The 26892-nt window shown below is 44.4% G+C and overlaps 1 protein-coding gene across 2 annotated transcripts in view; it reads right to left on the bottom strand.

Moving 5' to 3' along the window:
• Window positions 1–26892, bottom strand: part of bcas3 (BCAS3 microtubule associated cell migration factor) — a 936691-nt gene that overhangs the window by 391503 nt on the left and 518296 nt on the right. For both annotated transcript variants that reach the window (XM_070856931.1, XM_070856932.1), the window contains exons 19-20: window positions 19700–19800; window positions 5048–5151 (exon numbers count right to left, since the gene is read on the bottom strand). In XM_070856931.1, coding sequence (XP_070713032.1) covers window positions 5048–5151; window positions 19700–19800 — 205 coding nt within the window. The remainder of the gene's footprint in view (window positions 1–5047; window positions 5152–19699; window positions 19801–26892) is intronic.

Raw genomic sequence — 26892 nt, 5'->3', positions numbered from 1 at the left:
CATGTATGTACTTTTGGGATCACTAGCCACTAGATGGCCTCACTGTTGGAGGGCATTAGGCTGCACGCACGTGTGTGCAGCCAGTATAAAAGACCAGCCATTTAGTATATTAGCCACTTTGGGCCTTAATAAAGCAGAGCCAAGGTCATATCTCTTGGAGCTAAACAGTACTCAGTCCAACAGTTGTTACATACACAACAGGTATTATGTCAATATCAGCTGGTACACTGGTAACAAGAGCGTTTCTCCACCACTGACGCACCACCCTGAGTGGGGTCTATGGAACAGGCACAGTCAGAGCCACTTCAGATTTGACAACTCTATCCTGGGATTGCTGTGCCACAACCATGGAAATATAAAGACAGAAAAAAAATCCAATTAAAAAAGAAAGACTTGCATTTCTATAGCACCTTTCACCACCTCAGGACTCCCCCAAGCATTTTACAGCCAATGAAGTACTTTAGAAGTGTAGTTACTGTTGTGGGAAATGCGGCAGCCAATTTGTGCACAGCAAGCTCCCACAATGTGGTAATGACCATCTGTAATAATCTGGGTATTTTTTATTGATGCTGGTTTCGGGATAAATATATAAATGGGGAGTGCTCCCCTGCTCTTCTTTAAAATAGTGACATGGAATATTTTGCGTCCACCACAAAGGGCAAACGGAGCCTGGGTCTCATCCGAAAGACAGTGCAGCTCTGTTTCAGGACTGCACTGGAGTATCAAACCTGGATTATGTGCTCAAGACTCTGGAGTCAGACTTAAACTCATTACTCCTGACTCACGAGGCGAGAGTGTTACCAACTGAGCCACGGCTGACACCATAATTAATGAGGTCCTCTGATAACAAGGACAGAAAATTTCAGCACACACTCGGAGTTCCTGCCCATCAACTGCAAATTATTTCTCAATAGATTTCACAGTGCTTACAACACAATAGTTAATCTGCAAATATTGAGATTGTCGCGCTTCAATTCACACCACATTTGTCGTGGATGTCCAATGACAGCTGCTTTGGGAAAACGAATTGACCCAAAACAGAATGAAATAACTCCATTAATGCATGATGTACAAAAAGCTTTCATTATAAAAAATAACAGCCACCTCGGAGTGTTTACAAGGCTATAATCTCATCCTGAGGTTCAAATGATAATTTTAGATTGCTTAAACTTAGCTCTCACAGTTTATGATGTCACCTGAACCCTTTCATTAGATTAACGGCCTATCATTACTCGTAGGTATCCATTAATCTGTATCTTTATCACCTGAACCCCTCAATTAGGTTCCAGCCTATATCATCATCATAGGCAGTCCCTCGTATCCCATGCCTGGGTCAATATTTACTTATATATAAGATATCTGAACCCCTTGATTAAACTAATGGTCTGTGATCACTAAATCATCTAAACTCTTCGATTAGATTCCAGCCTGTAACTTATTTCTAGGAATCTGCTGTTCTATAAATGAACCATTTGAACCCCTCGATTGGATTCCAGCCTGTAACTCTCTCCCGGGTATCCATCATTCTTTATATAAACTACTTGAACCCCTTGAATAGATTACTGGCCTGTGACCACTCGTGGGTATCTAGTACTCTGTCTATAATAACGGTATTAGCACGTTACAAGTATGGGTTTGATTGTTTAATGAACAAAGAAAGTGGGAATATCTCCCAAAATCTCTTGGAAGCAACTTTCGAGACTTGCGGCGTGGGAGGAACAAGCATACTGACCGCTAAAGTCGGGTGGGCGGCTGGTGCAACACAGGAAGTGGAGGACAGGCTTCAGCACAAGCTGGGTCACATCAGACGGCACTAATGTCTGATCCATCTACTGCCAAGCCCTTCCGCTCTAGTTGGAGTGGCTGAAGTTCGAGAGATCTTTTTGAAAGAAATGAAGAGAATTCTACATGTACACACAGTTCCACATTTTCCTATCAGGGCAATCTTTTAAAAAAAAATGCACAGGGGGAGAAAAACACGGCAGATTTGCAGATTAAGCACCAACACCATCAGCGTTGCAGAGCTGAAAAATGAGCAGATGCTTGTGCAGTTTTCACTGAGGCTGTGGCCAGCTGTTACTGCTGAACCGGCTGTTCCATCGAATGCAGACATATTGTACCTACCTTGCATTCTGACAGCACACATTAACTGCACTGCACGCTGAAAGGGAGAATTCAGCAACAGCTGCTCTTTTACCGCGCCGCACCGTAATGTTCGCATCACCTTTTCATGTATTAAAACCTGTCTGGGGCAGTCACCCCTTGGGACTGCCCTCGAGTAGCTTTTAAAGGCAGGCAACCTATTCCCCCTCCTTCCGCAGCGCAGGGAATGAACTCAGTACAATATATCTGACACTGCCTCGGAAACGGGATCTTGAACTCATGCTTGTGGGTTATACAGGACTGATGTGACCGGAGAAGGGAACAGGGTGATCAGGATGATTAATGGCCCTTGGCCTTTTCTAACACATTGAGTAGATGGACCAAGGATTCTGCTCCACTCACACAATTAATGCACTTCTTATTGGAAGCAACTTCATTTAAAATTGTTAAGTTCTCAGCAATCAGAAAGCAGAGGGTTGCTATACCTATAGGCCATGTCACGTGGTGATAGGGTCACAATCCCTGCCCAGGAGATCTCTATACTGCATCAGTGCCTGAGATTCAGGCTGCAAGCTAATTAAACAGAAAATTCAATGGATTAACTTTCGAAAGGGAACTGGATAAACGAAGGGAAAACATTTGCAGGGTTATGGGGACAGAGCCGTGGAGTGGGACTAATTGGATAGCATTTTCAAAGAGCCTGCACAGGCACGATGGGCTGAATGGACTCCTTCTGCGCTGTCATTCTATGACAGAAAGCAGCCGTCCACATTAAAAAAAAACAAGCAAGCCCAAAATATTCAAATCACAAAGTACCCTTACTGTATTTTGTGGCTGCGTTTCATGACACCACTATTCCCAGCCAGAATGGAGATGTATGTTCCCGTTAAGCTGCGTGGTCGCTGGAGGTCCCATGCAGGGAGCTGGCTGGTTTCACAATGGAAAAATCGCGCACGAGCAGAAATCTGAATGGGCCGCGCACCCAAAAAAAAATTGATGGAGATGAGTGGGTCATTTCTCCGTCAATCACACCTGGAGAACGCACTGTTGTCAGTGACTGGGATTGATTTTACACACATCATTTGTATTATGTAACTATCCTCCGCCCACTGCATTGTGCTGGAGAAATCACCCCGCTTTTATTGCTGCAGTTTTGGACATGAGTACTATTTGTTGCAGTTCGTAGAGATTCTTTTTAAATAGACTCTGTAGACTGTTTGCTGTAGCACATGGTTTAAATAGACTCTGTCTGGTGAGTAAATAGACATTGTTTTACTGGAGACAGTTTGCTGTGAGTCCTGTTCTAAGTCCCGCCCCGCCTCCAATCCATTGGCAGACACAGTGCAACTCACTGGCTGACACAATGGTATCAATACATATTCTGGTATTTTATACACAAATTTAGTTAATGTTTGTTGGAGATGGTTTACAAAATGGCTGCACAAGTGTCATATCCCCTGGATGTGAGGGTGGCAAGTAACATGTGGCAGGTGTTGGAATATATTGACTAGCCTGCTGTATAAGTCCTATCCCTCTGCCACCAGTTGGGTATTAAATATACTGATCTCAATCCAGCTCACCAGTGTTAATTTTGAGTCACCTTTATGGAAGATTTTTGGTTTTAAAGTTCCTTCAAAAATAAGTTTATAATGTTTTTCCTTTTTTTACAAAAATGTTACACTATCTTTGTAAAAACAGCACGAATCTAAACTGCAGTAATGTCATCCTATCCAGAATACTATGAAGAACAATGCAGTGTTACAAATCGAATTTCCCGACAACACAGGGCTATGGATTCAGAACATTTGGTGGAACATCATTGAGAGAAAATTTCTGAAAATTACAAACAAGTTTTTTTGTCTTTAGTATCAACTTGGCTCAGTTGGTGCTATTCTAACTTCAATGTCAGAAGGTCGTGAGTTCAAGCTCCACTCCAGGACTTGGGCACATAATCTGAGCTGATACTGGCATTCCCTCCCGAAACCTCTTTACCTCTCTATCTCGCTCTCCTCCTTTACGATGTAGAGGAAGTACTGCACTGTCGGAGGTGCCGTCTTTCAGATGAGATGCTAAACTGAGGTCCCACCTGTTTACTCAAGGATGGCATATTCTGGTGTCCTGGCCAACAAGCCTATCCCCAACCAAAAAAAAAAATTGATTATCTGTTATTTATCCAATTTTCTGTTTTGGGACTTTGCTGTTTGCCGAAATACCAGTGTCTGCACTTCAAAGATAAATTCATTGGTTGCTCAGTGCTTGGGATGTCCGAAGGAAATGATAAGATGCTATATAATATAATTGCAAATTGCTTCTTTCTATAACAAGAACTGTGGGCTTCAAATTCACTGTAAAAGCAATGATTCAGAAATTCAATTCCAATACAGCAACAGTTTGCATTTATATAGTATCTTTAACGTAGCAAAATGCGGCACTGCACTTCACAGGAGAGCAATCAAACCAAAACATTACACCGAGCCACATGAAAAGATATTAGGACAGGTGAAAGTAAGGACCATCTTAAAGGAGAAGAGTGAGTGAGAGAGGTGGAGAGGTTTAGGGAGCTTAGGGCACAGGCAGCTGAAGGCACGGCCGCCGATGGTAGGACGATGAAACTGGGGGATGCGCAAGAGGCCAGAATTGGAAAAGCGCAAAGAACTCGAGAGGGTTGTAGAACTGGAGGGGTTACAGAAAGAGAGAGGGGCGAGGCCATGGAGGTATTTGAAAACAAGGATGAGAATTTTAAATATGTGGCATTGCTGGACCTGGAGTCCATGTAGTTCAGCGAGCACAGGGGCGAGGGGTGAATGGGGGGCTTAGTGTGAGTTAGGATACAGGCAGCAGAGCTTTGAGTGAGCTGAAGTTTATGGAGGATAGATAGCAATGTTCATTACCAGGGCTCTGCTTTATTAGCAGTAACAGGAAAACACTGCCTTGCAAACCTCACCTGTGACAGCCACTCCTCGTCTTCTTGGCCACTTTGGTCGGATCCCAGGCTCTCGTAAGACTCGTGGCGTATAAAGGTGGGTGTAGGACTGCCGGGTGAAACCACTGTCAGGAGAAGAAAACAACATTATTAGCTCATTGCTGGCAATCTAACAGGGCCAAATTTTCACTTTAACTCATTGGTAAGTGCATTTTGCTTTGTTGCATGCATTGCAACGTGGTCAACGGCAGTGATTTTTAAAAACTTTTCTGTGTGGGTGATCTGTAAATATTGATACATTCCCAGAAATCTCCTCCGGGAATATCTACACAATCCTAGGGATGCCCAACAAATACTGACACAATCCCGAGGGTCTCCTACAAATACTGACACACTCCCGAGGGTCCCCTACAAATACTGACACTCTCCCGAGGGTCCCCTACAAATACTGACACAATCCCGAAGGTCCCCTACAAATACTGACACAGTCCCGAGGGTCCCCTACAAATACTGACACACTCCCGAGGGTCCCCTACAAATACTGACACACTCCCGAGGGTCTCCTACAAATACTGACACACTCCCGAGGGTCTCCTACAAATACTGACACACTCCCGAGGGTCCCCTACAAATACTGACACACTCCCGAGGGTCCCCTACAAATACTGACACACTCCCGAGGGTCTCCTACAAATACTGACACACTCCCGAGGGTCCCCTACAAATACTGACACACTCCCGAGGGTCCCCTACAAATACTGACACACTCCCGAGGGTCCCCTACAAATACTGACACGCTCCCAGAGATCTTATCTAATTACTGACACTCTTGGGGCAACGTTCCCCTCATTTGTTTTGGGCGCACGGCCCATTTACAGTTTAGAAAAGCTGGTTCCGGGCTGTGCGGGACTGTGCTGAGAGGTTAGTGGGCATTTTGTCCTGGGGTCCGTCTACAAATAGTGACACATTTCCGGGATCCTCTTCAAATACTGACACACTCCTGAGAATCGCCTACAAAAACTTACACACACTCCCCAGCGTCCCTTAAAAATACTCTGATAGCTTCAGTTCTAACTTGCAAAAGACAGCATCAGCACTGTTTCCTTTGGGTTGCTATCATTGCAGGAAGTTTTTTTTTAAATCGGTATACAGCAACAAAAGTCATGTGCAACTAAGTCTATAAGTACAGAAGAACAGAGAGAAAAATCTTGAGTACAGAATTCAAAAAGCATGTGGCATGCTTGGTCTTAGACGGTCACAAATCTGATGACTTTTGCGGACTGTTTTCCATCCCTTCCCAGGCCCTATCGAGTCCACGGACCCCTATAGTCAACACCAATAAGTGGCCGTTTAAATATTAAGTCGTGAGATATTGGCCTCTATTTTAGATGTGTTGATGTAACTGTGGGAAAGACCTAGTTATTGCAAATGCTTCCTGTCCACAGAACAATCAAATTTATGAAGGAAGTGCTTGCAGCAGGAAATTCCTCTCCGCAATCATTTCCTCAACATCCGAGGAAGAAGTCAGTATGGCTCTGACCTGCTCTTCACAGAAACAGACCAGGGCACTGTAGCACGAGCAAATGACATTTCACCTGACCACCAATTACAATTACAAGTTCAATTCCTCTTTAATGATAACATACTGTGGTCTGAACCGTTCTGTGCCGGAGACACGGGGAAGAATCTGTCGGAGACAGATTGTGTCTGCTCATGTCAACGTAACGAGAAGCAGTTGTTTCCTGTCCACTGAATAACCTGTTTGCCAATAATCATTCAGTTATCAGGAAGTGAGTGAGAGTCATAAACAGCTGAGTGGTGTGCAGTCACAGTGTTTAATATGGGAGCACTTGCCATTAGTCATGTAGCATATACACTCTGTCTCATCCTCTCTAGAGCCTATTATAAAAGGATTTATAACATGGAAATCTCCTTTAGAAAAGTCATTCATTCATCGTCAGGTGCGGCCTATTAACATCAGATACAGTAACGTCATAAAAAAAAGTAGCCCACACTTTCCATTTTCACCGACTTACGTAAAACATTCATGAATATCATCCCATGCGTGAATACAGCCTAAAGCACAATGACACTTAGACCAGCTGCCCCACACTCGTTCCTCATTTGCACACACATACCAAGATAGTCACAGATTCACTGATAATAACAAAGAACTGAGACAAGGGCTCCACCCAAAACGTTAACCTGTCTTTTCTCTTGTCGGATGCTGATACACCTGCTGTGTATGCCCAGTGTTTTATTCCCTTTACAGTAACAGAGGTCAAAGGTTTCATGGAAAATCACAGAACGCAATCTCCAAGCCGGACCGGTAAAAACATGCCACAATCTCATGTCACGAAAACAGAATTTGATTTATTCACGCACTGTGAACTGATGACCCTGATTGTCGGGAATAGCCGGGCATTTCTATATTCACTTGTGTGGAAAAACGGACTGAACTGTGGAGTGCGATCCCAAAGCAGCAGTATAAAAATGCCGAAATCCCGTGCAATAATTCAGTCACCATTAACCAACACGCTTTCTCTCTCGCATTTGCTCACAGTGAATGAATCATAATCAGGTGTTCACAAATAGAAACAATCCCAGCTATTGCTGGCAGAGGTGCTCATGGAGCACTGTCTAATCTTCACTTTTGTTCGAAGATATGAAAAACCTCCGGGTAACTTCCATGAAAATACGAAATGAAGTGGCTTTGTATAAACAGCGGAATTGAAACCACAGCTTGCCATTTCTTTCTCTATTTCTGTACCACTTTGTAAAATTAGCTGAACGAAGATCATTTTCATCCCACTTACATCCTGAACATGGCCATTCAGTGTTGCACATAAAGCCATCTGACGATGCCTCCTTGATCCCTGACCCTGGGGTGCAATAGCAGTACGCTAATTAATTATTAAAGTTTTCTAACAGTCAGCCAGTACGAAGATTGTATTTCTCTTATCCTTCATTAGTCAGTCCCACAGGAGTGGTCAGAGTACTGCGCGATTACCTTGTGGCTCATCCCTCTGCCCAGGGGACATCGTCCAATCCAGGCGCCCATACTTTCCCTCAGTCAGGCACATTTTCTCCCCCCTTTTTTATGCACGGAATAGGCTCCGAACTCAATATTATAAAGGCCAAATCTTAAAAAATTGATTTCTTTGTTTTAATCTCATCAATGCATTTTTAAAGGAATTGATTTATTTTTTTCTGACATATTGGCATTTTAACTACTCTCTCGGTACAGGATATCTGATGCCTCATTTTCTTTACCGTGCCAATGTACAGTGCGCCAATGCAGGCCGAGCAGTAGGGTGTAGGTGGCTATGTTTTCCCACAGAGAGGGTAAATGGATGAACCCATCAGCAGGAGGGGCAGAGCATGGGAAAGCTGCTGCCTTGTCGAGAATGGCAGGGAGAACATTGATGATTTAAAAAAAGAGAAATGGGGTTTTTAAGAAGTGTAACCACATGTTGAAAATTCTCTCTCTAACTGGCTTTATTGCTGCTCAGCAACTTACATTCATACATCCTGCCCTTCACGTGATGCAATCGGTCTTTCCCGGTACTCCCCAGTGATCCTGGTAGGACCGTTTTTATAATGCAGAGTTTACAGCTTGGGCCCTTCCCTTTAATTGGGGGAAGAGCCTACTCCTACGCGGCACAGTTACGAGGACAGTGCGTAGCGCTGCGCCCAGTTCCCAACGCGTCCACCCCGCTAGCACCCCAGAAAGGAAGTGGACACGTTATTTCGCCCTCCACTTCCTTTTGGGAGCGGTAACCCCAATTTCTTGTGAGAAGCGAGATTGTCTGCGCCTGGCACAAAGTCTTGAGAATGTTACTGCTCCCAAATGGGGCGCAACGCAATTTTGTCCGCCTAGTTTTGGATTCCCCAAATGAGCAATGACGAAGCAACTGTGACGCCAGGAAGTAAGTGTTCCGCCCAAGTTCCAGCTGCTCAACCATACATTACGTGACCAAAAGGGGAATGGGGGTAGAAGGACTATTACTTTGAAGGAAACAAAATGTAAAGTTGGAGATGGAGTAATGTCGTAGCTTCACTTTGATCAAAGAGTCTTACCAACCAGCAAATGGAGAAAGATTGCCAAGTGCCGCAGTACAGCAGGACCTGGGAACTTGTGCATGAAACACAAAAGGATAGTATGCAGGTACAGCAAGTGATCAGGAAGGCCAATGGTATCTTGGCCTTTATTGCAAAGGGGATGTATAAAAGCAGGGCAGTCTTGCTACAGTTATACAAGGTATTGGTGAGGCCACACCTGGAATACTGCGTGCAGTTTTGGTTTCCATATTTACGAAAGGGTATACTTGCTTTGGAGGTAGTTCAGAGAAGGTTCACTAGGTTGATTCCGGGAATGAGGGGTTGACTTATGAGGAAAGGTTGAGTAGGTTGGGCCTCTACTCATTGGAATTCAGAAGAATGAGAGGTGATCTTATCGAAACGTATAAGATTATGAGGGTCTTAACAAGGTGGTTGCAGAGAGGATGTTTCCACTGATGGGGGAGACTAGAACTAGAGGGCACGATCTTAGAATAAGGGGCCACCCATTTAAAACAGAGATGAGGAGAAATTTCTTCTCTCAGAGGGTTGTAAATCTGTGGAATTTGCTGCCTCAGAGAGCTGTGGAAGCTGGGACATTGAATAAATTTAAAACAGAAATAGACAGTTTCTTAAACGATAAGGGGTTATGGGGAGTGGGCGGGGAAGTGGAGCTGAGTCCATGATCAGATCAGCCATGATCTTATTGAATGGCGGAGCAGGCTCAAGGGGCCGTGTGGTCAACTCCTGTTCCTATTTCTTATGTTCTTAAGAGTGTTAGTTTGGGTTAACTAGGATTTGCAACAGCATCTACAAACATGTCTCCAGCAACTAGTCAGTGTACATGTGGAAGCTAACCCTATAGCTTCAAATAATATCACCAGCGGCAGCATGTAGATGAGGAAGAGGAGGGAAGCAATGAGCATCTGATGAAAACATGACAGAGGTAACGCTGCGGGGACAAAAAAGCCATTGCTGGAGATGCTTCGGCTACAAGTGAATCGATAAGAGTGGAAACAAGCAATTGCAGACCCAGCATACTGGACCCAGGTAACCTTAGGAGGATGGGGTGGTCGACTGGCCACGTGAAAGGCTGCAGAGAAGTCGAGGCAAGTTGGTGCATCATATTTGCTATCACTGAAGACGTCACTTGTGACTTTGACTGGGGCCACTTCAGTGCTGTAGCAGGGGCAGAAACCCGATTGGAGAGATTCGAACATAGACTTGTGGGAAAGATGTGCACGAGTTCAGGAGGCATCAACATGTTCAAGGATTTTGGAGAGGAAAGGCAGGTAGGAGATGGGGCAGTACTTTGCAAGGACAGAGGAGTCAAGGGTGGATTTCTTGAGAAAGGGGGTTATAATGGTGGTTTTGAAATGGAGGGGGACAGTACCCGATGAATGGAAATTTGAAAGCACTGAGAGAAGACACAATTCCTTCCAAATCAGTTCGGATTATTTTCATTTAACAAATATAAAATTATGAAGTGAGGACAGGATTAAGACAGAATTATCATAGAAAAAACATCAGCCAGAGTTCCAATTCTTGACTGCTATCCACTGACCCCTACTGGAAAGTGTGGCTGTGGTGCGGCTGAGGCAGAGACCATTGCACCTTCAAAGGGAAAATTAGATCAATATTTCAAGCAGAGGAAGATGCAAGTCTATGGGGAGAACACAGGACAGGAGGATTAGTTTTGGATTGCTCGAGTAAAGAACTGGCACAGACACGATGGGCCGAGGGGCCTCCTTCTATGCTGTAAACACCTTTGGTTCTACGGACATCGGATGAGATCAGGGTTGAGCTCAGCTCTGATGCCCCAACTGCAGCTGATACTCACTGCCAGACTCTCTCGCGAAGAATGGGCACTTGAATGTGATATCTTAGTGTGTCCAACACCCATGGAATCGTAGCCAGTGAGGGCTAATGCCGCAAGAGAATGGGTGGGAGAAATTTGACAAAAAGATAAACAGGAGTAAAGTGGTGACATTGGGAGCGTAACATGAATATTAAAAATTATCTGAGTTTACCGTTGCTCAAAATAACCTGGAGCCTTTTGCTAAGAAGACATCACTGGGAGACAGGCTGTATCTCCTCATGTCAACACAAGCAGAGGAAGTCGAATCCTGATTTAGAATAACGTGGTGCCAAAATAAAAAAGTTATTCACTTGTCAGGAATACTGATTTTCCCAAAACATTGCAATGCAGTAGCAACGTTTTGCTCTCCATATTTTTAAGTGGAAAAGAAGATATAAAGTATAGCGTCGACATGTGAGCCTGTGTTGTAGTGCTCACACTGGATACAAGATCCCCAGTTTGAACACTGTTTCTTCCTGACACTCAGCTGGGGCAGCTATAGAGGCATTAAATCCAACCTCAGTTAGGGAAGGTTGCTGTTCCCGACCCACGATCCAGCAACCCCTGCTGGAAAATGCACAAACGTGGACACAGGGCTAAGACAGGAATAGGCTCGGCCGTGGTGTTACCCCAACCCTTCTCACTCCCCCCGTTCCTCTCCCTGGGGGATAGCCAGCTGACAGTCCCTATCAATGTTCACATGTGGTGAATGGCCAGTTGGCTGAGAGGGTTGGCTGAACCCATGGGACTGTACCCCAAGAAGAGATGGCGCCTTTAAGAGAGAAGTGGTAAGAAAATAAATGGACCTGTGACAGACCCAGAGAATTACAGAGTTACAGAATTACAGAGTCTGCAGCAGAGAAACAGGCCATTCAGCCCAACTGGTCTGTGCCGGTGTTTATGCTTCACATAAGCCTCCTCCCACCCCTATTTCATCTAACCCTGTTAGCATAACCTTATATTCCTTTCTCCCTCATGTGTTTTTCTAGATTCTCCTTAAATGGATACGAGTCTATGTTAACTAGAGGTGATCCAAAACTCGGCTGCCCGTGTCCTAACTTGCACCAAGTCCTATTCACCCATCACCCCCTGTGCTCGCTGACCGACATTGGCTTCCTGTTAAGCAACGCCTCGATTTCAACATTTTCATCCTATTTTCAAATCCCTCCATGGCCTTCACCCCTCCCTATCTCTGTAATCCCCTCCACCCCCGCCCCCCGAGATGTCTACGCTCCTCTAATTCTGCCCTCTTGAGCATCCCTGATTATAATCGCTCAACCATTGGTGGCCGTGCCTTCGTGCCTTCTGTTGTCTGGTCCCCAAACTCTGGAACTCCCTGCCTAAACCTCTCTGCCTCGCTACCTCTCTTCCCTCCTTCAAGATGCTCCTTAAAATCTACCTCTTTGACCAAGCTTTTGGTCACCTGCGCTAATTTCTAATGTGGCTCGGTGTCAAATTTCTAATTGCATCATACTCCCGTGAAGTGCCTTGGGACGTTTCACTACGTTAAAGGCGCCATATAAATAAAATTTATTATATAAATACAAGTTGTTGTTGTTGTAATGGTCACTTTTACCAATACGGAGTGGTTACTACACAGTTAGGTCTTTGATTCCTATTAATGTCATACTTATTCTGCTTATTTATTCTAAAATTCTTCAGTAATCGAGGGCGATGTGCTTCACTTGTATGTTATCAGGGAAGCTCATTCTACATTTACTAGAAAGCCTGATTCTGCAGGAATAGCTGCAGGGAACTTGAAACATGCTCAGCGAAAAGCACAACCGTCCGCACTGTGCCAAAAAAGGTAAATGCATCATTCAGGTACCCAGTGTTGAGAGAGAGGGGGAGTAAAGACACTGGGTATTTGTTCGCTGACCCCAGAGGACAAAGGTCGACTCTAATCAAGGATAATGACTGCTAATGCAGACATCTGATCACTGGCTAACTGCGGCAGCCTATGAGGCTCTGTGCAGAGCCTCTGTGACTGGTCAGCTGGGGGCTTTCATCTTCACTTGGACAGATAATGTAACCAAACAACTGACAGAAATGCTAATACTCCAACAAAATGACAGACAGCTACAAATTCTGGGACTGAGCTGTTCTTTAATGATACTCATTTGTTTTTCATTATTGCTCTCATCCTCAGTGCTGAATTTAACCCCATGCATAGGAACAGGAGTAGGCCATACGGCCCTTCGAGCCTGCTCCGCCATTCAATAAGATCATGGCTGATCTGATCATGGACTCAGCTCCACTACCCTGCCCGCTCCCCATAACCCCTTATCGTTTAAGAAATTGTCTATTTCTGTCTTAAATTTATTCAATGTCCCAGCTTCCACAGCTCTCTGAGGCAGCGAATTTCACAGATTTCCAACCCTCAGAGAAGAAATTTCTCCTCATCTCTGTTTTAAATGGGCGGTCCCTTATTCTAAGATTATGCCCCCTAGTTCTAGTCCTCCCCCATCAGTGGAAACATCCTCTCTGCATCCACCTTGTCAAGCCCCCTCATAATCTTATACGTTTCGATAAGATCACCTCTCATTCTTCTGAATTCCAATGAGTAGAGGCCCAACCTCCTCAACCTTCCCTCATCCTCAGAATCAACCTAGTGAACCTTCTCTGAACTGCCTCCAAAGCAAGTATATCCTTTCGTAAATATGGAAACCAAAACTGCACGCAGTATTCCAGGTGTGGCCTCACCAATACCCAGGTACACCAAAGTTATTTTTATCCCCAAGTGTCCTCAACCCGCTCCTGAAGTAGTTGACTCCTTTTTTTTTGGGGGGGGGGGGGCGGCGGGGGGAATACCATCCCATGGGCACTGGTCACAGTCGCCCGGTTTGGTGTTCTCTGTGTGCGAGGCCTTGCCACCTGTTTGTAATTTGCATTTTCGGATGAGACATTAAAACGAGGCCCCGTCTGCTCTCTCAGATGGAGGTAAAAGATCCCATGGCACTATTTCGAAGAAAAGCAGGGGAGTGGCCTGGCCAATATTTATGCCTCATTTAACATAACAAATACAGATTATCCGGTCATTATCACATTGTTGTTTGTGGGAGCTTGCTGTGCGCAAATTGGCTGCTGCGTTTCCCACATTACAACAGTGACTACACTCCAAAAGTACTTCATTGGCTGTAAAGCGCTTTGAGACGTCCGGTGGTTGTGAAAAGGTGCTATAGAAATGCAGGTCTTTCTTTCTTAGGATATGGGCCACACTGGCACGGTGGTATTTATTGCCCATCCTTAGTTGCATACAGTGCTGGACTGGAGTCATCTCCGGTCCAAAGCAGATGGGCCTGGAACCTTCCTATCCTAACGGAAATGGGCAAAACAGTTGTTTCCTTACAACAAGACAGCAGCTTCGGCGGTAACACCCTGCTGCTAGCCGACAAATGAGCAGATATTTTAAATTAGGTTTCACAACTCGCAACCTCTGGGATGCTGTCCCAGCACCGTGACCACTACACCACTGTAACCCCGTTTGCTTCATCGTGGATCCCGCCCTCAGTTGATGTGCAACATGCACTTTCAGCGGAGGTCAATGGATAGCGATCAGGAGCAAGGAATTCGGGCTGGGTTTTTTTAGCCCAGGGGTGCTAAGTCTAATTGTAGCTACCCTGGCTGAAGTCAGTTGACCGAAGCCAGCATTAAAGGCAGCTTTGTATCTTCCTGACAAATACAAAGAAGATCAATAACAAAGAAATGAGTCTTAACATTCAGGTTTCTTCAGGTTTATCAAGAAGGGGATTGTGACTAGGAACACAGTAGCCCAGGTTCCCAAGGCAAATAAACCGCTTATCAAACTAATTAAATTTCATTCATCAGGAACGTTCACTGGGTCACACTACTATGTTGGATTGCAGTCAGGAGCCATCCTTTCTGAACCCCAGTTTTCTGGCATCACCCTCAAACCACCTGTAGAAAATGGGACTGGTCTGGGGAGGATGTGAGGTGAAGGTATTTTTCCTATACTGATCAAAGCTGGTGGATAGATCAAGGAAAAGCAATTATGTCTCCAAAGGTGTCTGTGAGGCTAAAATGGGCGAGGATAATACAGACAGTTACGAGGGCAGTGAAAATTCGCTTTGATCTGCACGTGCTAAACAGGTGGTGAAATACTTCACATTATTACCAAGCTATAAGTGAGGAAAGGGAAGATTAACTATCATATGATTTGGCCTACAGGTCATATTTTGCATCACATAATTTAATGATTAGGCAGGTTGGGTGTCGCTTTCCTTGTTAAAGCTCTGGTACAGCTATGAGTCATGCTGGAAGTATATTGGAGGAAGTTAAGTGCCCATGGAAGCAACAAGTGGGCAATAAAATATCTGCAGGATTTCCGGCTGGAATCGCATGAACTCTCAGTGTATATACATTACAAAGAGGACCACAGCAAGGCGATGGCACGTCCAAAAGGACCATCACAGCTGCTATAAGAACACAGGAATATATACTCCGAGCTACAAGGCAGCCTCCACTGCCTCACCTAAGCTGCTATCCTTCCTACTTTACCCCGCCGCCACTCACTGGACTGTTTGATTCTGAGGGTCATCTCAGCCCAGCTCAATCCAGCCTGGCTGATTCTCCATCTTCTTAGCCAAGGAGTGTGGAAAGAAAAGACTTGCATTTATTTAGCGCCTTTCATGACTGCCGGACGGCCCAAAGCGGTTTACAGCCAATGGAGTACTTTCGGAGTGCAGCCACTGTTGTAATGTGGAAAACGCGGCAGCCAACTTGCGCACAGCAAGCTCCCACAAGCAGCAATGTGATGCTGATTGAGGGATAAATATCAGCCAGGACATGGGTGATAACTCCCCTGCTCTTCTTCGAAATAGTGCCGTGGGATCTTTTACGTCCACCTGAGGGGGCAGACGGGGCCTCGGTTTAATGTCTCATCCGCAAAACAGCACCTCGACAATGCAGCGCTCCCTCAGCACTGCATTGGAGTACAATGGCCACCACACGTTAAAAAATCCACGCACAGGCATCTTCCACCCTTTAAGATGTAGTTCGGGATCTGGAATATTAGGTCCTTCACTGAAACACCTGTGAACTCATCCCTTTTCGGCATGGAAGCAAGTCATCCTCGTTTCGAGGGACTGCCTATGATGATGATGATAAAAGAACATAAGAAATAGGAGCAGGATTAGGCCATTTGGCCCATCGAGCCTGCTCCGCCATTCAATAAGATCATGGCTGATCAGTTCCACTTCCCTGCCCGCTCCCCATAACCCTTTACTCTCATATCACTCAAAAATCTATCTCCGCTTTAAATATATTCAATGACCCAGCCTCCACAGCTCTCTGGGGCAGAGAATTCAATAGATTTACAACCCTCAGAGAATAAATTTCTCCTCATCTCAGTTTTAAATGGGTGACCCCTTATTCTAAGATTATGTCCCTTAGTTTTAGTTTCCTTTATGAGTGAAAATATCCTCTCTGCATCCACCTTGTCAAGCCCCCTCATTATCTTATATGTTTCGATAAGATCACCTCTCATTCTTCTGAATTCAAATGTGTAATAGGCCCAACCTACTTAACTTATCTTTATAAGTCAACCCCCTCATCTCCAGAATCAACTTTGTGAACCTTCTCTGAACAGCCTCCAATGCAAGTATATCCTTCCTTAAATACGGAGACCAAAACTGTACTCAGTTCTCCAGGTGTGGCCTCACCAATACCCTGTACAGTTGTAGCAGGACTTCTCTGCTTTTATACTCTATCCCCCTTGCAATAAAGGCCAACATTCCATTTGCCTTCCTAATTACTTGCTGTACTTGCATACTAAGGTTTTGTGTTTCATGCACAAGGACCCCCAGGTCCCTCTGTACTGCAGCACTTGGCAATTTTTTTCCATTAAAATTGTAATTTGCTTTTCTATTTTTTCTGCCAAAGTGTATAACCTCACATTTTCCCACATTATACTCCATCTGCCAGATTTTTGCCCACTCACTTAACCTGTCTATATCCCTCTGCAGATTTTTTGTGACGTCCTCATAATTTGCTTTCTCACCCATCTTTGTATCATCAGCAAACTTGGTTACATTACACTCGGTCCCTTCATCCAAGTCATTAATATAGATTGTAAATAGTTGAGGACCCAGCACCGATCCCTGCGGCACCCCACTAGTCACTGTTTGCCAACTGGAAAATTACCCATTTATCCCGACTCTCTGTTTTCTGTTAGCTAGCCAATCCTCTATCTATGCTAATATATTACCCCCAACCCCGTGAACTTTTATCTTGTGCAGTAACCTTTTATGTGGCACCTTATCGAATGTCATCTGGAAATCCAAATACACAACATCCACTGGTTCCACCTTATCCACCCTGCTTGTTACGTCCTCAAAGAACTCCATCAAATTTGTCAAACATGATTTCCCTTTCATAAAACCATGCTGGCTCTGCTTCATTGAATTATGCTTTTCCAAATGTCCCGCTACTGCTTCCTTAATAATGGATTCTAACATTTTCCCAACCACAGATGTTAGGCTAACTGGTCTAGAGTTTCCTGCTTTTTGTCTGCCTCTATTTTTAAATAGGCGTGTTACATTTGCAGTTTTCCAATCTGCTGGGACCTCCCCAGAAGCCAGGGAATTTTGGTAGATTACAACCAATGCATCCACTATCTCTGCAGCCACCTCTTTTAAGACCCTAGGATGCAAGCCATCAGATCACAGGGACTATTGAGCAGGGCTTCAGGTTGATGGCACCACTGAGTAAGCCTGCTGTTTGAAAGGAACATTGATTCAGGGGTGCAATTTAAAGGGACCACAGTTGAAGACTTTGAAACAAGAAAGAAAATCAAAATGTTGCATCTTTAAAGTTGCATCGCCGGCAGCAAAGAACAAGAAGTGTGTCACATCTTAAGCATTTGCCTATGTTTGAGTTATTGGTCTTTTTTCCCCATTTACAGGAAGCCCGGCTAGAGATGAGTTTGGTTCTACTCTCACTGACTACTCCCTCTTCAGCCATGCTTAGTTCCATCACACTGGATAGAAACAATTACACACATCAGCCGTAATCAATGCCAGGATCAGCATGTCAAGATTTAAACAGAAGTACCTTATCTAAAATGCAGCAATAGCGGGGGCCTTAGGGACCCTGGGGGAGGTGGGGGAAAGACAGCCAAGGTTCCCGCTCTTCATCCCTATCCAGTAACTGCTGACGGAATGAGCCCATATGAATGGCAGGTAGAGCACGCATCTGCTTTGGCTATGAGTGTCCAACACTATCCAGGGCCACAAGTACTCCTTCCAGGAGAAACAGCGATTTACTTGTACTTTCAATTTAGTATACTGTATTCGCTGCTTATGATGTGGTCTCCTCTACATTGGGGAGACTAAGCGTAGATTGGGTGACCGCTTTGCGGAACACCTCCATTCAGTCCGCAAGTGTGACCCTGAGCTTCAGGTCACCTGTCACTTTAATTCTCCATTCCACTCCCACTTTGACCTCTCTGTCCTCGGCCTCCTACACTGTTCCAACGAAGCTCAACGTAAGCTCGAGGAACAGCACCTCATCTTTCGTTTAGGAACTTTCCAGTCTTCTGGACTCAACATCGAGTTCAACAATTTCAGAGCATAACCTCTGCCAATCTTTGGCTCCTTTCCCTCCCCCCCACAACAGAGCCTGTTTCTTTCTTTCTCCTTGTCTCTAATGGCAGCTGGTCATTATTCCGCCATTCACACCCTATCTTGACTAATGTTTTTCTAACTCCTGCCATTACCATTTGAATTGAGGCCATCATCCCTTTCGTCTCGCTAATCTCTCCTGCCTTCCACCCTATCACAGACCTTCCCTTTTGTTCTTTCTTCCCCTCCCCCTTTCAGTGCAGGTTAAGAATGTGTTCTTTCCGAACACTCTCCAGTTCTGATGAAGGGTCATCGACCCGAAACGTTAACTCTGCTTCCTCTCCACAGACGCTGCCTGACCCGCTGAGATTTCCAGCATTTTCTGTTTTTATTCCAGATTTCAGCATCCGCAGTATTTTGCTTTTGTATTAGTGTCCAACATGGTTGAATATCCTGATAGCACTCGCCGTGTAAGCTCACGAGTAATAACAACCACAAGGTCGAGTCACTGAAGGACCGCACGATGTCTTGGAACCATCCTTCAGCAAGACTCACCATCATCGGCAGAGATGGGGAACATAGGAAAATATGAACAGGAGCAGGCCAATCCTCCCCTCAAGCCTGCTCCGCCATTCAATCAGATCATGACTGATTTGTACCTCAACACCATTTACCCACCTTATCTCGATATCCCTTGATACCCTTACCTAACAAAAATCTATCAATCTCAAGTCTTGAAATCTCATTGTTCCAAAAGCCACAGCATTTGGGGGCAGAGAATTCCATATTTGTATTACCCTTTGTGTGAAAAAGCCCGACTTGATTTTCCTCTTAAATGGCCTAAGCTCTAATTTTAAGATTATATCCCCTTGTTCTTGATTTCCCCATCAGAGGAAATAGTTGCTCTGTCTCTACCCAATCAAATCCTTTTAATATTTTGAACACTAACAGGAGGAGCAATTGAGGAAAAGAAATGACACAACAACGGAGGGAAGACCTCAAGAGTCTCCGCAGAGAATAACTGTGGGAGCGCGACAATTTGTCTGACACTACGGTCCATATGACATCCTGAGCAGTGAGGTTCTGCTATATTAGAGTCACTACAATTAAATGTACTGCTTGCAACATACTGCAGCTTGGCACCGTGAGAACACCGAGGGAGAGAATGCTACTTACACCCAGCCAGCTGGTTCTGATAGTGTTGGACAGCATCGGCACTGAGCAGCAAAGGATGGTTTGCATTGAATGGCGGTTGGAATTCGTTCCACTGTGGGGTCCTACATAGCAAGGAGGGAGAAAGAACACAAGACATTTGGCAAAAACAAAGTATGCTTTCCACATTCAACATTCAAATACTGCAAATATCTCACTAAGGTTGCTGCGTTTGTCATTGCTATGGATATTATTATTACAGTTGCAATGGAGATCTTTTCCAGAAATCCTCTCATCATCTTTGTTCCAGTCATGATGAACTTTTCTAGATACTCTAATGTATTCTTTTCTCCCCCTCTTTAGGTCTACCCCCATATTCTTCCCAGGCTACTGGCAAGCGCCACTCAGTCATCGGTTGCTAGGCAATGTTGAATGCTCGGCAATGGCTTGATTTACTGTAGTGTTAACGGAGAATCTTTTGCTTGTTATTATTGTAGGTACTTGTTTACTAATACTTTAATCATGCATAAAGTGTTCATACTGCGTCCACTTCAATTGTGAAAAAGACCCAGTTAGTTTATGGATTTGAACCTTCCAAATTTGGGTTGTGTTTGGAGAGAGCAATTTTGAATTTTCTAACATTCGGATCAAGTACTGGTGGGTACAGATTTGCTTCTGCATAAAGGGGAAGTAGTGTGTAAGCAATCTAAGGTAAAGCACTCAAAGCATGATTTTAATCCCATTTCGGAGGACTGACCTCTGTCGCTCTCCCCCATTTTACCTTTGCAGTGGGGAGCTATGTGGACACACAGAGTGCAACGCATGGGATCAGTTCCCTGGCTTTACTTTGTTAAAACTTGTGGCCTGAATCTGATTCGGAAACCAAATTCCAAACAGTGTTGTTGGTTCCCTGTATGCCAGGTTATTTTTTACACGGAATTACACAGAACGTACAGCACAGAAACAGGCCCAACTGGCCATTGCCACTGGTCTAGTCCACACAAGCCTCCTGCCACCCCTCTTCTACATTACAACACTGACTACACATCCTAAAGAAATAAAGGATGGTATCCAATTAAAAACAGGGGCATACAAAGTGGCCAAAACTAGTGGGAGGACAGAAGACTGGGAAGCTTTTAAAAGCCAGCAAAGAACGACTAAAAAAAATGATTGAGAAAGGGAAGATAGGCTATGAAAGTAAACTAGCGCAAAATATAAAAACAGATAGCAAGAGTTTCTATAGGTATATAAAAAGGAAAAGGGTGGCTAAAATAAATGTTAGTCCCTTAGAGGACGAGACCGGGGAATTAGTAATGGGGAACATAGAGATGGCAGAAACTCTGAACAAATATTTTGTATCAGTCTTTACGGTAGAGGACACGAACAATATTCCGACTGTGGATAGTCTAGGGGCTAAGGGGGGTGGGGGGAGGAACTTAACACAATCACAATCACTAAGGAGGTGATACTCAGTAAGATAATGGGACTAAAGGCAGATAAATCCCCTGGACCTGATGGCTTGCATCCTAGAGTCTTAAGAGAAGTAGCGGCAGGGATAGTGAATGCATTGGTTGTAATTTATCAAGATTCCTTGGATTCTGGGGAGGTCCCAGCAGATTGGAAAACTGCAAATGTAACGCCCCCTATTTAAAAAAGGAGGCAGACAAAAAGCAGGAAACTATAGGCCAGTTAGCCTAACATCTGTGGTTGGGAAAATGTTGGAGTCCATTATTAAAGAAGCTGTAGCGGAGCATTTGGAAAAGCAAATTCGATCAGGCAGAGTTAGAATAGATTTATGAATGGAAAGTCATGTTTAACAAATGTGTTGGAGTTCTTTGAGGATGTAACGAACAGGGTAGATAAAGGGGAACCAGTGGATGTGGTGTATTTGGACTTCCAGAAGGCTTTTAACAAGGTGCCACATAAAAGATTACTGCACAAGATAAAAGTTCATGGGGTTGGGGTTAATATATTAGCATGGATAGAGGATTGGCTAACTAACAGAAAACAGAGAGTCGGGATAAATGGTTCATTCTCTGGTTGGCAATCAGTAACTAGTGGGGTGCCGCAGGGATCAGTGCTGGGACCCCAACTATTTACAATCTATATTAACGACTTGGAAGAAGGGACTGAGTGTAATGTAGCCATGTTTTCTGACGATACAAAGATGGGAGGAAAAGCAATGTGTGAGGAGGACACAAAAAATCTGCAAAAAGACATACACAGGCTAAGTGAATGGGCAAAAATTTGGCAGATTGAGTACAATGTTGGAAAGTGTGAGGTCATGCACTTTGGCAGAAAAAAATCAAAGAGCAAGTTATTATTTGAATGGAGAAAGATTGCAAAGTGCCGCAGTACAGCGGAACCTGGGGGTACTTGTGCATGAAACACAAAAGGATAGTATACAGGTACAACAAGTGATCAGGAAGGCTAATGGTATCTTGGCCTTTATTGCAAAGGGGATGGAGTATAAAAGCAGGGAAGTCTTACTACAGCTATATAAGGTATTGGTGAGGCCACACCTGGAATACTGCGTGCAGTTTTGGTTTCCATATTTACAAAAGGATATACTTGCTTTGGAGGCAGTTCAGAGAAGGTTCACTCGGTTGATTCCGGGGATGAGGGGGTTGACTTATGAGAAAAGGTTGAGTAGGTTGGCCTCTGCTCATTGTAATTCAGAAGAATGAGAGGTGATCTTGTCGAAACGTATAAGATTATGAGGGGGCTTGACAAGGTGGATGCAGAGAGGATGTTTCCATTGATAGGGGAGACTAGAACTAGAGGGCATAATCTTAGAATAAGGGGCCACCCATTTAAAACAGAGATGAGGAGAAATTTCTTCTCTTAGAGGGTTGTAAATCTGTGCAATTCGCTGCCTCAGAGAGCTGTGGAAGCTGGGACATTGAATAAATTTAAGACAGAAATAAACAGTTTCTTAAACGATAAGGGGTTATGGGGAGCGGGCGGGGAAGTGGAGCTGAGTCCATGATCAGATCAGCCATGATCTTATTGAATAGCTGAGCAGGCTCGAGGGGCCGTATGGCCTACTCATGTTCCTATTTCTTATATTCTTATCAAGAAGTAATTAATTGGCTGTAAAGCACTTTGTGATGTCCTGAGGTGTGAAAAGTGCTATATAAATGCAAGTCTTTTTTTTCTTTCATCTGACCCTATCATCATAATCTTCTATTCATTTCTTCCTCATCTAGCATCCCCTTAAATGCATTTATGCTATTTGCCTCAACTAGTCCTCGCTAAAAGTGAGCTCCATATTCTAGTTACCCTCCGGTTAAAGAAGTTTCTTCTAAATCCATCGTTAGATTTCTTTAGGCTGAATTTACATGACATTGCAGTAACAGAGTAAATGCAATCTGAATCTAGAATCAGCCTGCCCTGACACCAAAGCAAAGCACAGTGAGAGACTCCAGAGTAGAACATCTCACTCCATTCTGTTTTGGAGTCAGTTCAGGCCCTAACATCCAACTTACACTACCAAAGTCAGTGCAAAAGGCAAAACTGCTAACGCGTGGTGTAAGTGCACCCATACACCATGGCGTGCAGCTAACAGAGGGAGAACTCTGCATCTTCCATCAGTTGGACTCCTGCAATGTAAAAACACTGTGGAACTATCGCACAAGTTGCACATCTCAGACCATGGAACATATTGACTTAATGACTGATCCTGTAGTCTTTTGAGATCAATATGCCAAATAACCCTGCACTATGTTCCCCCTCATTTTTTTTTTTGGGGGGGGGGGGGCAGTGCAGCCCCTTTAGGGACTGCGTTGCCCGTTCAAAATGCTGTGCATGTGCGAAATGTCCCATCGAAAAGCCAGTGATCGACCTGCACGGGACCTCCAGACCTGCACGGCCACGCAACTTAACAGGAACATTACACTGCATCCTTTTTGATTTCCCTCTCCATCTGATTGCTACCTCCCCAGACAGCTAGACTGAAGTTAGTGACTCACCCAGTTAGGCATTGCAAACAATATATTTAATACAATGTTTTTAATAGAATGAAGTTGACCAGGGTAATGTGAAAGACCTGAGCCAAGTCCTTGGGGTGCTGGCATTTAATACTAGATCCCAGCCATAGTGTCTCTACTAGAAACATAGAAAATAGGTGCAGGAGCAGGCCATTCGGCCCTTCGAGCCTGCACCACCATTCAATATGATCATGCAACTTCAGTACCCCATTCCTCCTTTCTCTCCATATCCCTTGATCCCTTTAGCCATACGGGCCACATCTAACTCCCCTTTGAATATATCTAACGAACTGGCCTCAACAACTTTCTGTGGTAGAGAATTCCACAGGTTCACAATTCTCTCAATGAAGAAGTTTTTCTTCATCTCGGTCCTAAATGGCTTACCCCTTATCCTTAGACTGTGGCCCCTGGTTCTGGACTTCCCCAACATCGGGAACATTCTTCCTGCATCTAACCTGTCCAATCCCGTCAGAATTTGATATACTTCTATGAGATCCCCTCTCATTCTTCTAAATTCTCCTTCTCGTTCAAGAATCAGGCAGTCAATCTGAGAGACAGCAATAACTTGAGCTGCTATACCCGCCTCAGACCCCAGGTCGAGCAGGTGTGTAGATGGGTGTAGACACACTTTGATGGTAACGTCTTATGATTGTTTTTAAGAAACAACAAGTTACTGCGTCTCAAAACTTATGAAAACATTGAAAATGGATAAAGTATCAGCCATAAACAGCAGTAGCAGTGGTTCCTGAGGGGTTGGAGATTATCCACGTTAAGGAGATTGAGCAATACACAGGGCTTATAGTCAGCATCAAGCATTGCACAGGGCCCTGAAGTTGGCACTGCTCTTCATGCCCTGCCTTATAGTAAAGGGCATGCTTCACATCTGGTCCCACAGTTGGGAGCATTCCTTCCAAACAACCTGGCAGTCAAGGGGCGATGGTTAGACTCTCGATTGTTTTAGATAGTCATTTCCTGGCACTTGTGTGGCATTAGAGGGAGTTAGATATGACCCTTACGGCTAAAGAGATCAAGGAGTATGGAGAGAAAGCAGGAAATGGGTACTGAGGTGAATGATCAGCCATGATCTTATTGAATGGTGGTGCAGGCTCGAAGGGTCGAATGGCCTACTCGTGCACCTATTTTCTATGTTTCTAGGTTTCTATAAGAGTAGCCTTTATTCAGGCCAGTAGGTTGTGTTGGTTTTTCACAGGATAAAGGGAATTCTTTCAGTTGCTACGTCTGAATCACTCTGCTATTAAAAAGAAGTCTTGCATAAAAAAATGGTAACAGGAGCTTTCTAATGAAGAACTGCAGACAGGCCTGTGCAGATTGTTCAACAGAACCTCAGACCAGTCGGTGCACAACAATTCACAGCATAAATAACAGAACACTGTAAAGCAACTGGGTTCGTTTTCTTTTCAGAAGCTGTGATCAGTTCAATTTCTCACTGAACATTTAATCCAAGGATTTTTCGAAAAGTATTGGCACTGCAGCCAATGACGCTGGATTCTTTTCCACCTTACCCGGAGAGCCTTCTACGAGCTGGGCAGTCGTGGCCGGTAGTGTCTGCTCTCATGGTCGCAGAGCTTCATCTGGAGAGTCACAGCTCATTAAAGTGAATGTTCTGAAATGTATGCCCTCCTATATGGCTCAGAGACATGGACTATGTGCAGCAGGTACTTCAAAGCACTGGAGAAGCACTACCAACGCTGCCTCCGCAAGATCCTGCAAATCCACTGGGAGGATAGGTGCTCCAACATCAGTTTCTCGTTCAGGCCAACATCCCCAGCATCGAAGCATTGACCACACTCGATCAGCTCCGATGGGCCACATCATCCGCATGCCCGATACTAGACTCCCAAAACAAATGCTCTACTCAGAGCTCCGACACAGCAAGTGAGCCCCAGGTGGGCAGAGGAAACGCTTCAAGGACACCCTCAAAGCCTCCTGGAAAAAGTTCAACATCCCCACCGACACCTGGGAATCCCTGGCCCAAGACCACTCAAAATGGAGGAGAAGCATCCGGGAAGGCGCTGAACACCTCGTGTCTCGTCGCGGAAACCAAGCGCAAACAGCGGAAGAAGGAGCGCTCGACAACCCAAACATGCCCGAGAAGAAGACGGTGAACGTCACCAAAGTGGTTGAGGAGGGAAGTCGACCCTCTCCGCAACGGAGCAAATTTGATATTTTAATGAGGTGACAGATATATTTATTATCATACTTTTTCCAAGACACGGGGGGGGGACAGTACTTTGAACAGATAGTACTCTATCTAATCTTTCCTACATTACAACAGTGACCAACACTTCAAAAGCACTTCATTGGCTGTGAAGTGCTTTTGGGGCATCCTGAGATCGTGAAAGGCACTTTGAAATGTTTCTTCCTTTCCTTTCCATTTAAGTATCTCATATATAACTTGCACTGATGTAGGGCGGAAGCAAAATAATAACCGCAAATAACGTATGGACAAATGTAATGCCAAAAATAAGTTAGCTAGGAAATTAAAGTAATTTCTTTTCTTTTAAAAGATTTAATTTGGAGGGAAAAATTAAAAATAATACATGACAATATTTATCTTTGTCTGTTAAAAGCAACCTTTATAAAAGCTGCATGTGTGGTATTTGCATTAGCCAGTCCCCAGATCTGGACCTTTGCAATTTCAGTTGTTATTTTTGAAAATGCTCTCATTAAAAAGTTTTCATTGCTGGACTTCTTTAAAATACATAACTTGGAATAACTGGTCTGTGACAAATGAACTTACGAACTTCAAGACCCATTACATCTTTTAATTGTAACAAAATCATGTGAAAATAACTTAAAAAAAACAGCAGTCATTGAGGAGCACAGAACGAATAAATCACAAGAATCGCAAATTCCCCTCGGAGAAGGCAGTGACCTGCTTAAGTAAAATGCTGCTGATTACAATTACCACTTGTGCAGGACTGATGGAGGAGGGGTGACTGACCAGGTTTGCTGGCCGACAAATTCCCTGGGACCTCTACCTTCAAAGGAAACATATGAAAGCAGTTGGTCTCTGTACAGAGAGTGAATCAAAGTTATGATACCTGCACCTCCCCCACCTTCCACGCTCTGGACAAATGACTCTTTCCTGACTGAAAGGGCACAGCCACTGAAGGGACCTCCAACCTTTGCTTCCAGCTGTGTGGGTTGTAAACAGTAGTAAACAAATATTTACTTAGTTCCATATACACTGATGAGGCTCCCAGA

The sequence above is a fragment of the Pristiophorus japonicus genome, chromosome 16 (assembly GCF_044704955.1).
Source record: "Pristiophorus japonicus isolate sPriJap1 chromosome 16, sPriJap1.hap1, whole genome shotgun sequence".
NCBI classification, from domain to species: Eukaryota; Metazoa; Chordata; class Chondrichthyes; family Pristiophoridae; genus Pristiophorus; species Pristiophorus japonicus.
Note: the sequence above shows the minus strand (reverse complement) of the source record. Positions and strands in the feature narration are given on the sequence as shown.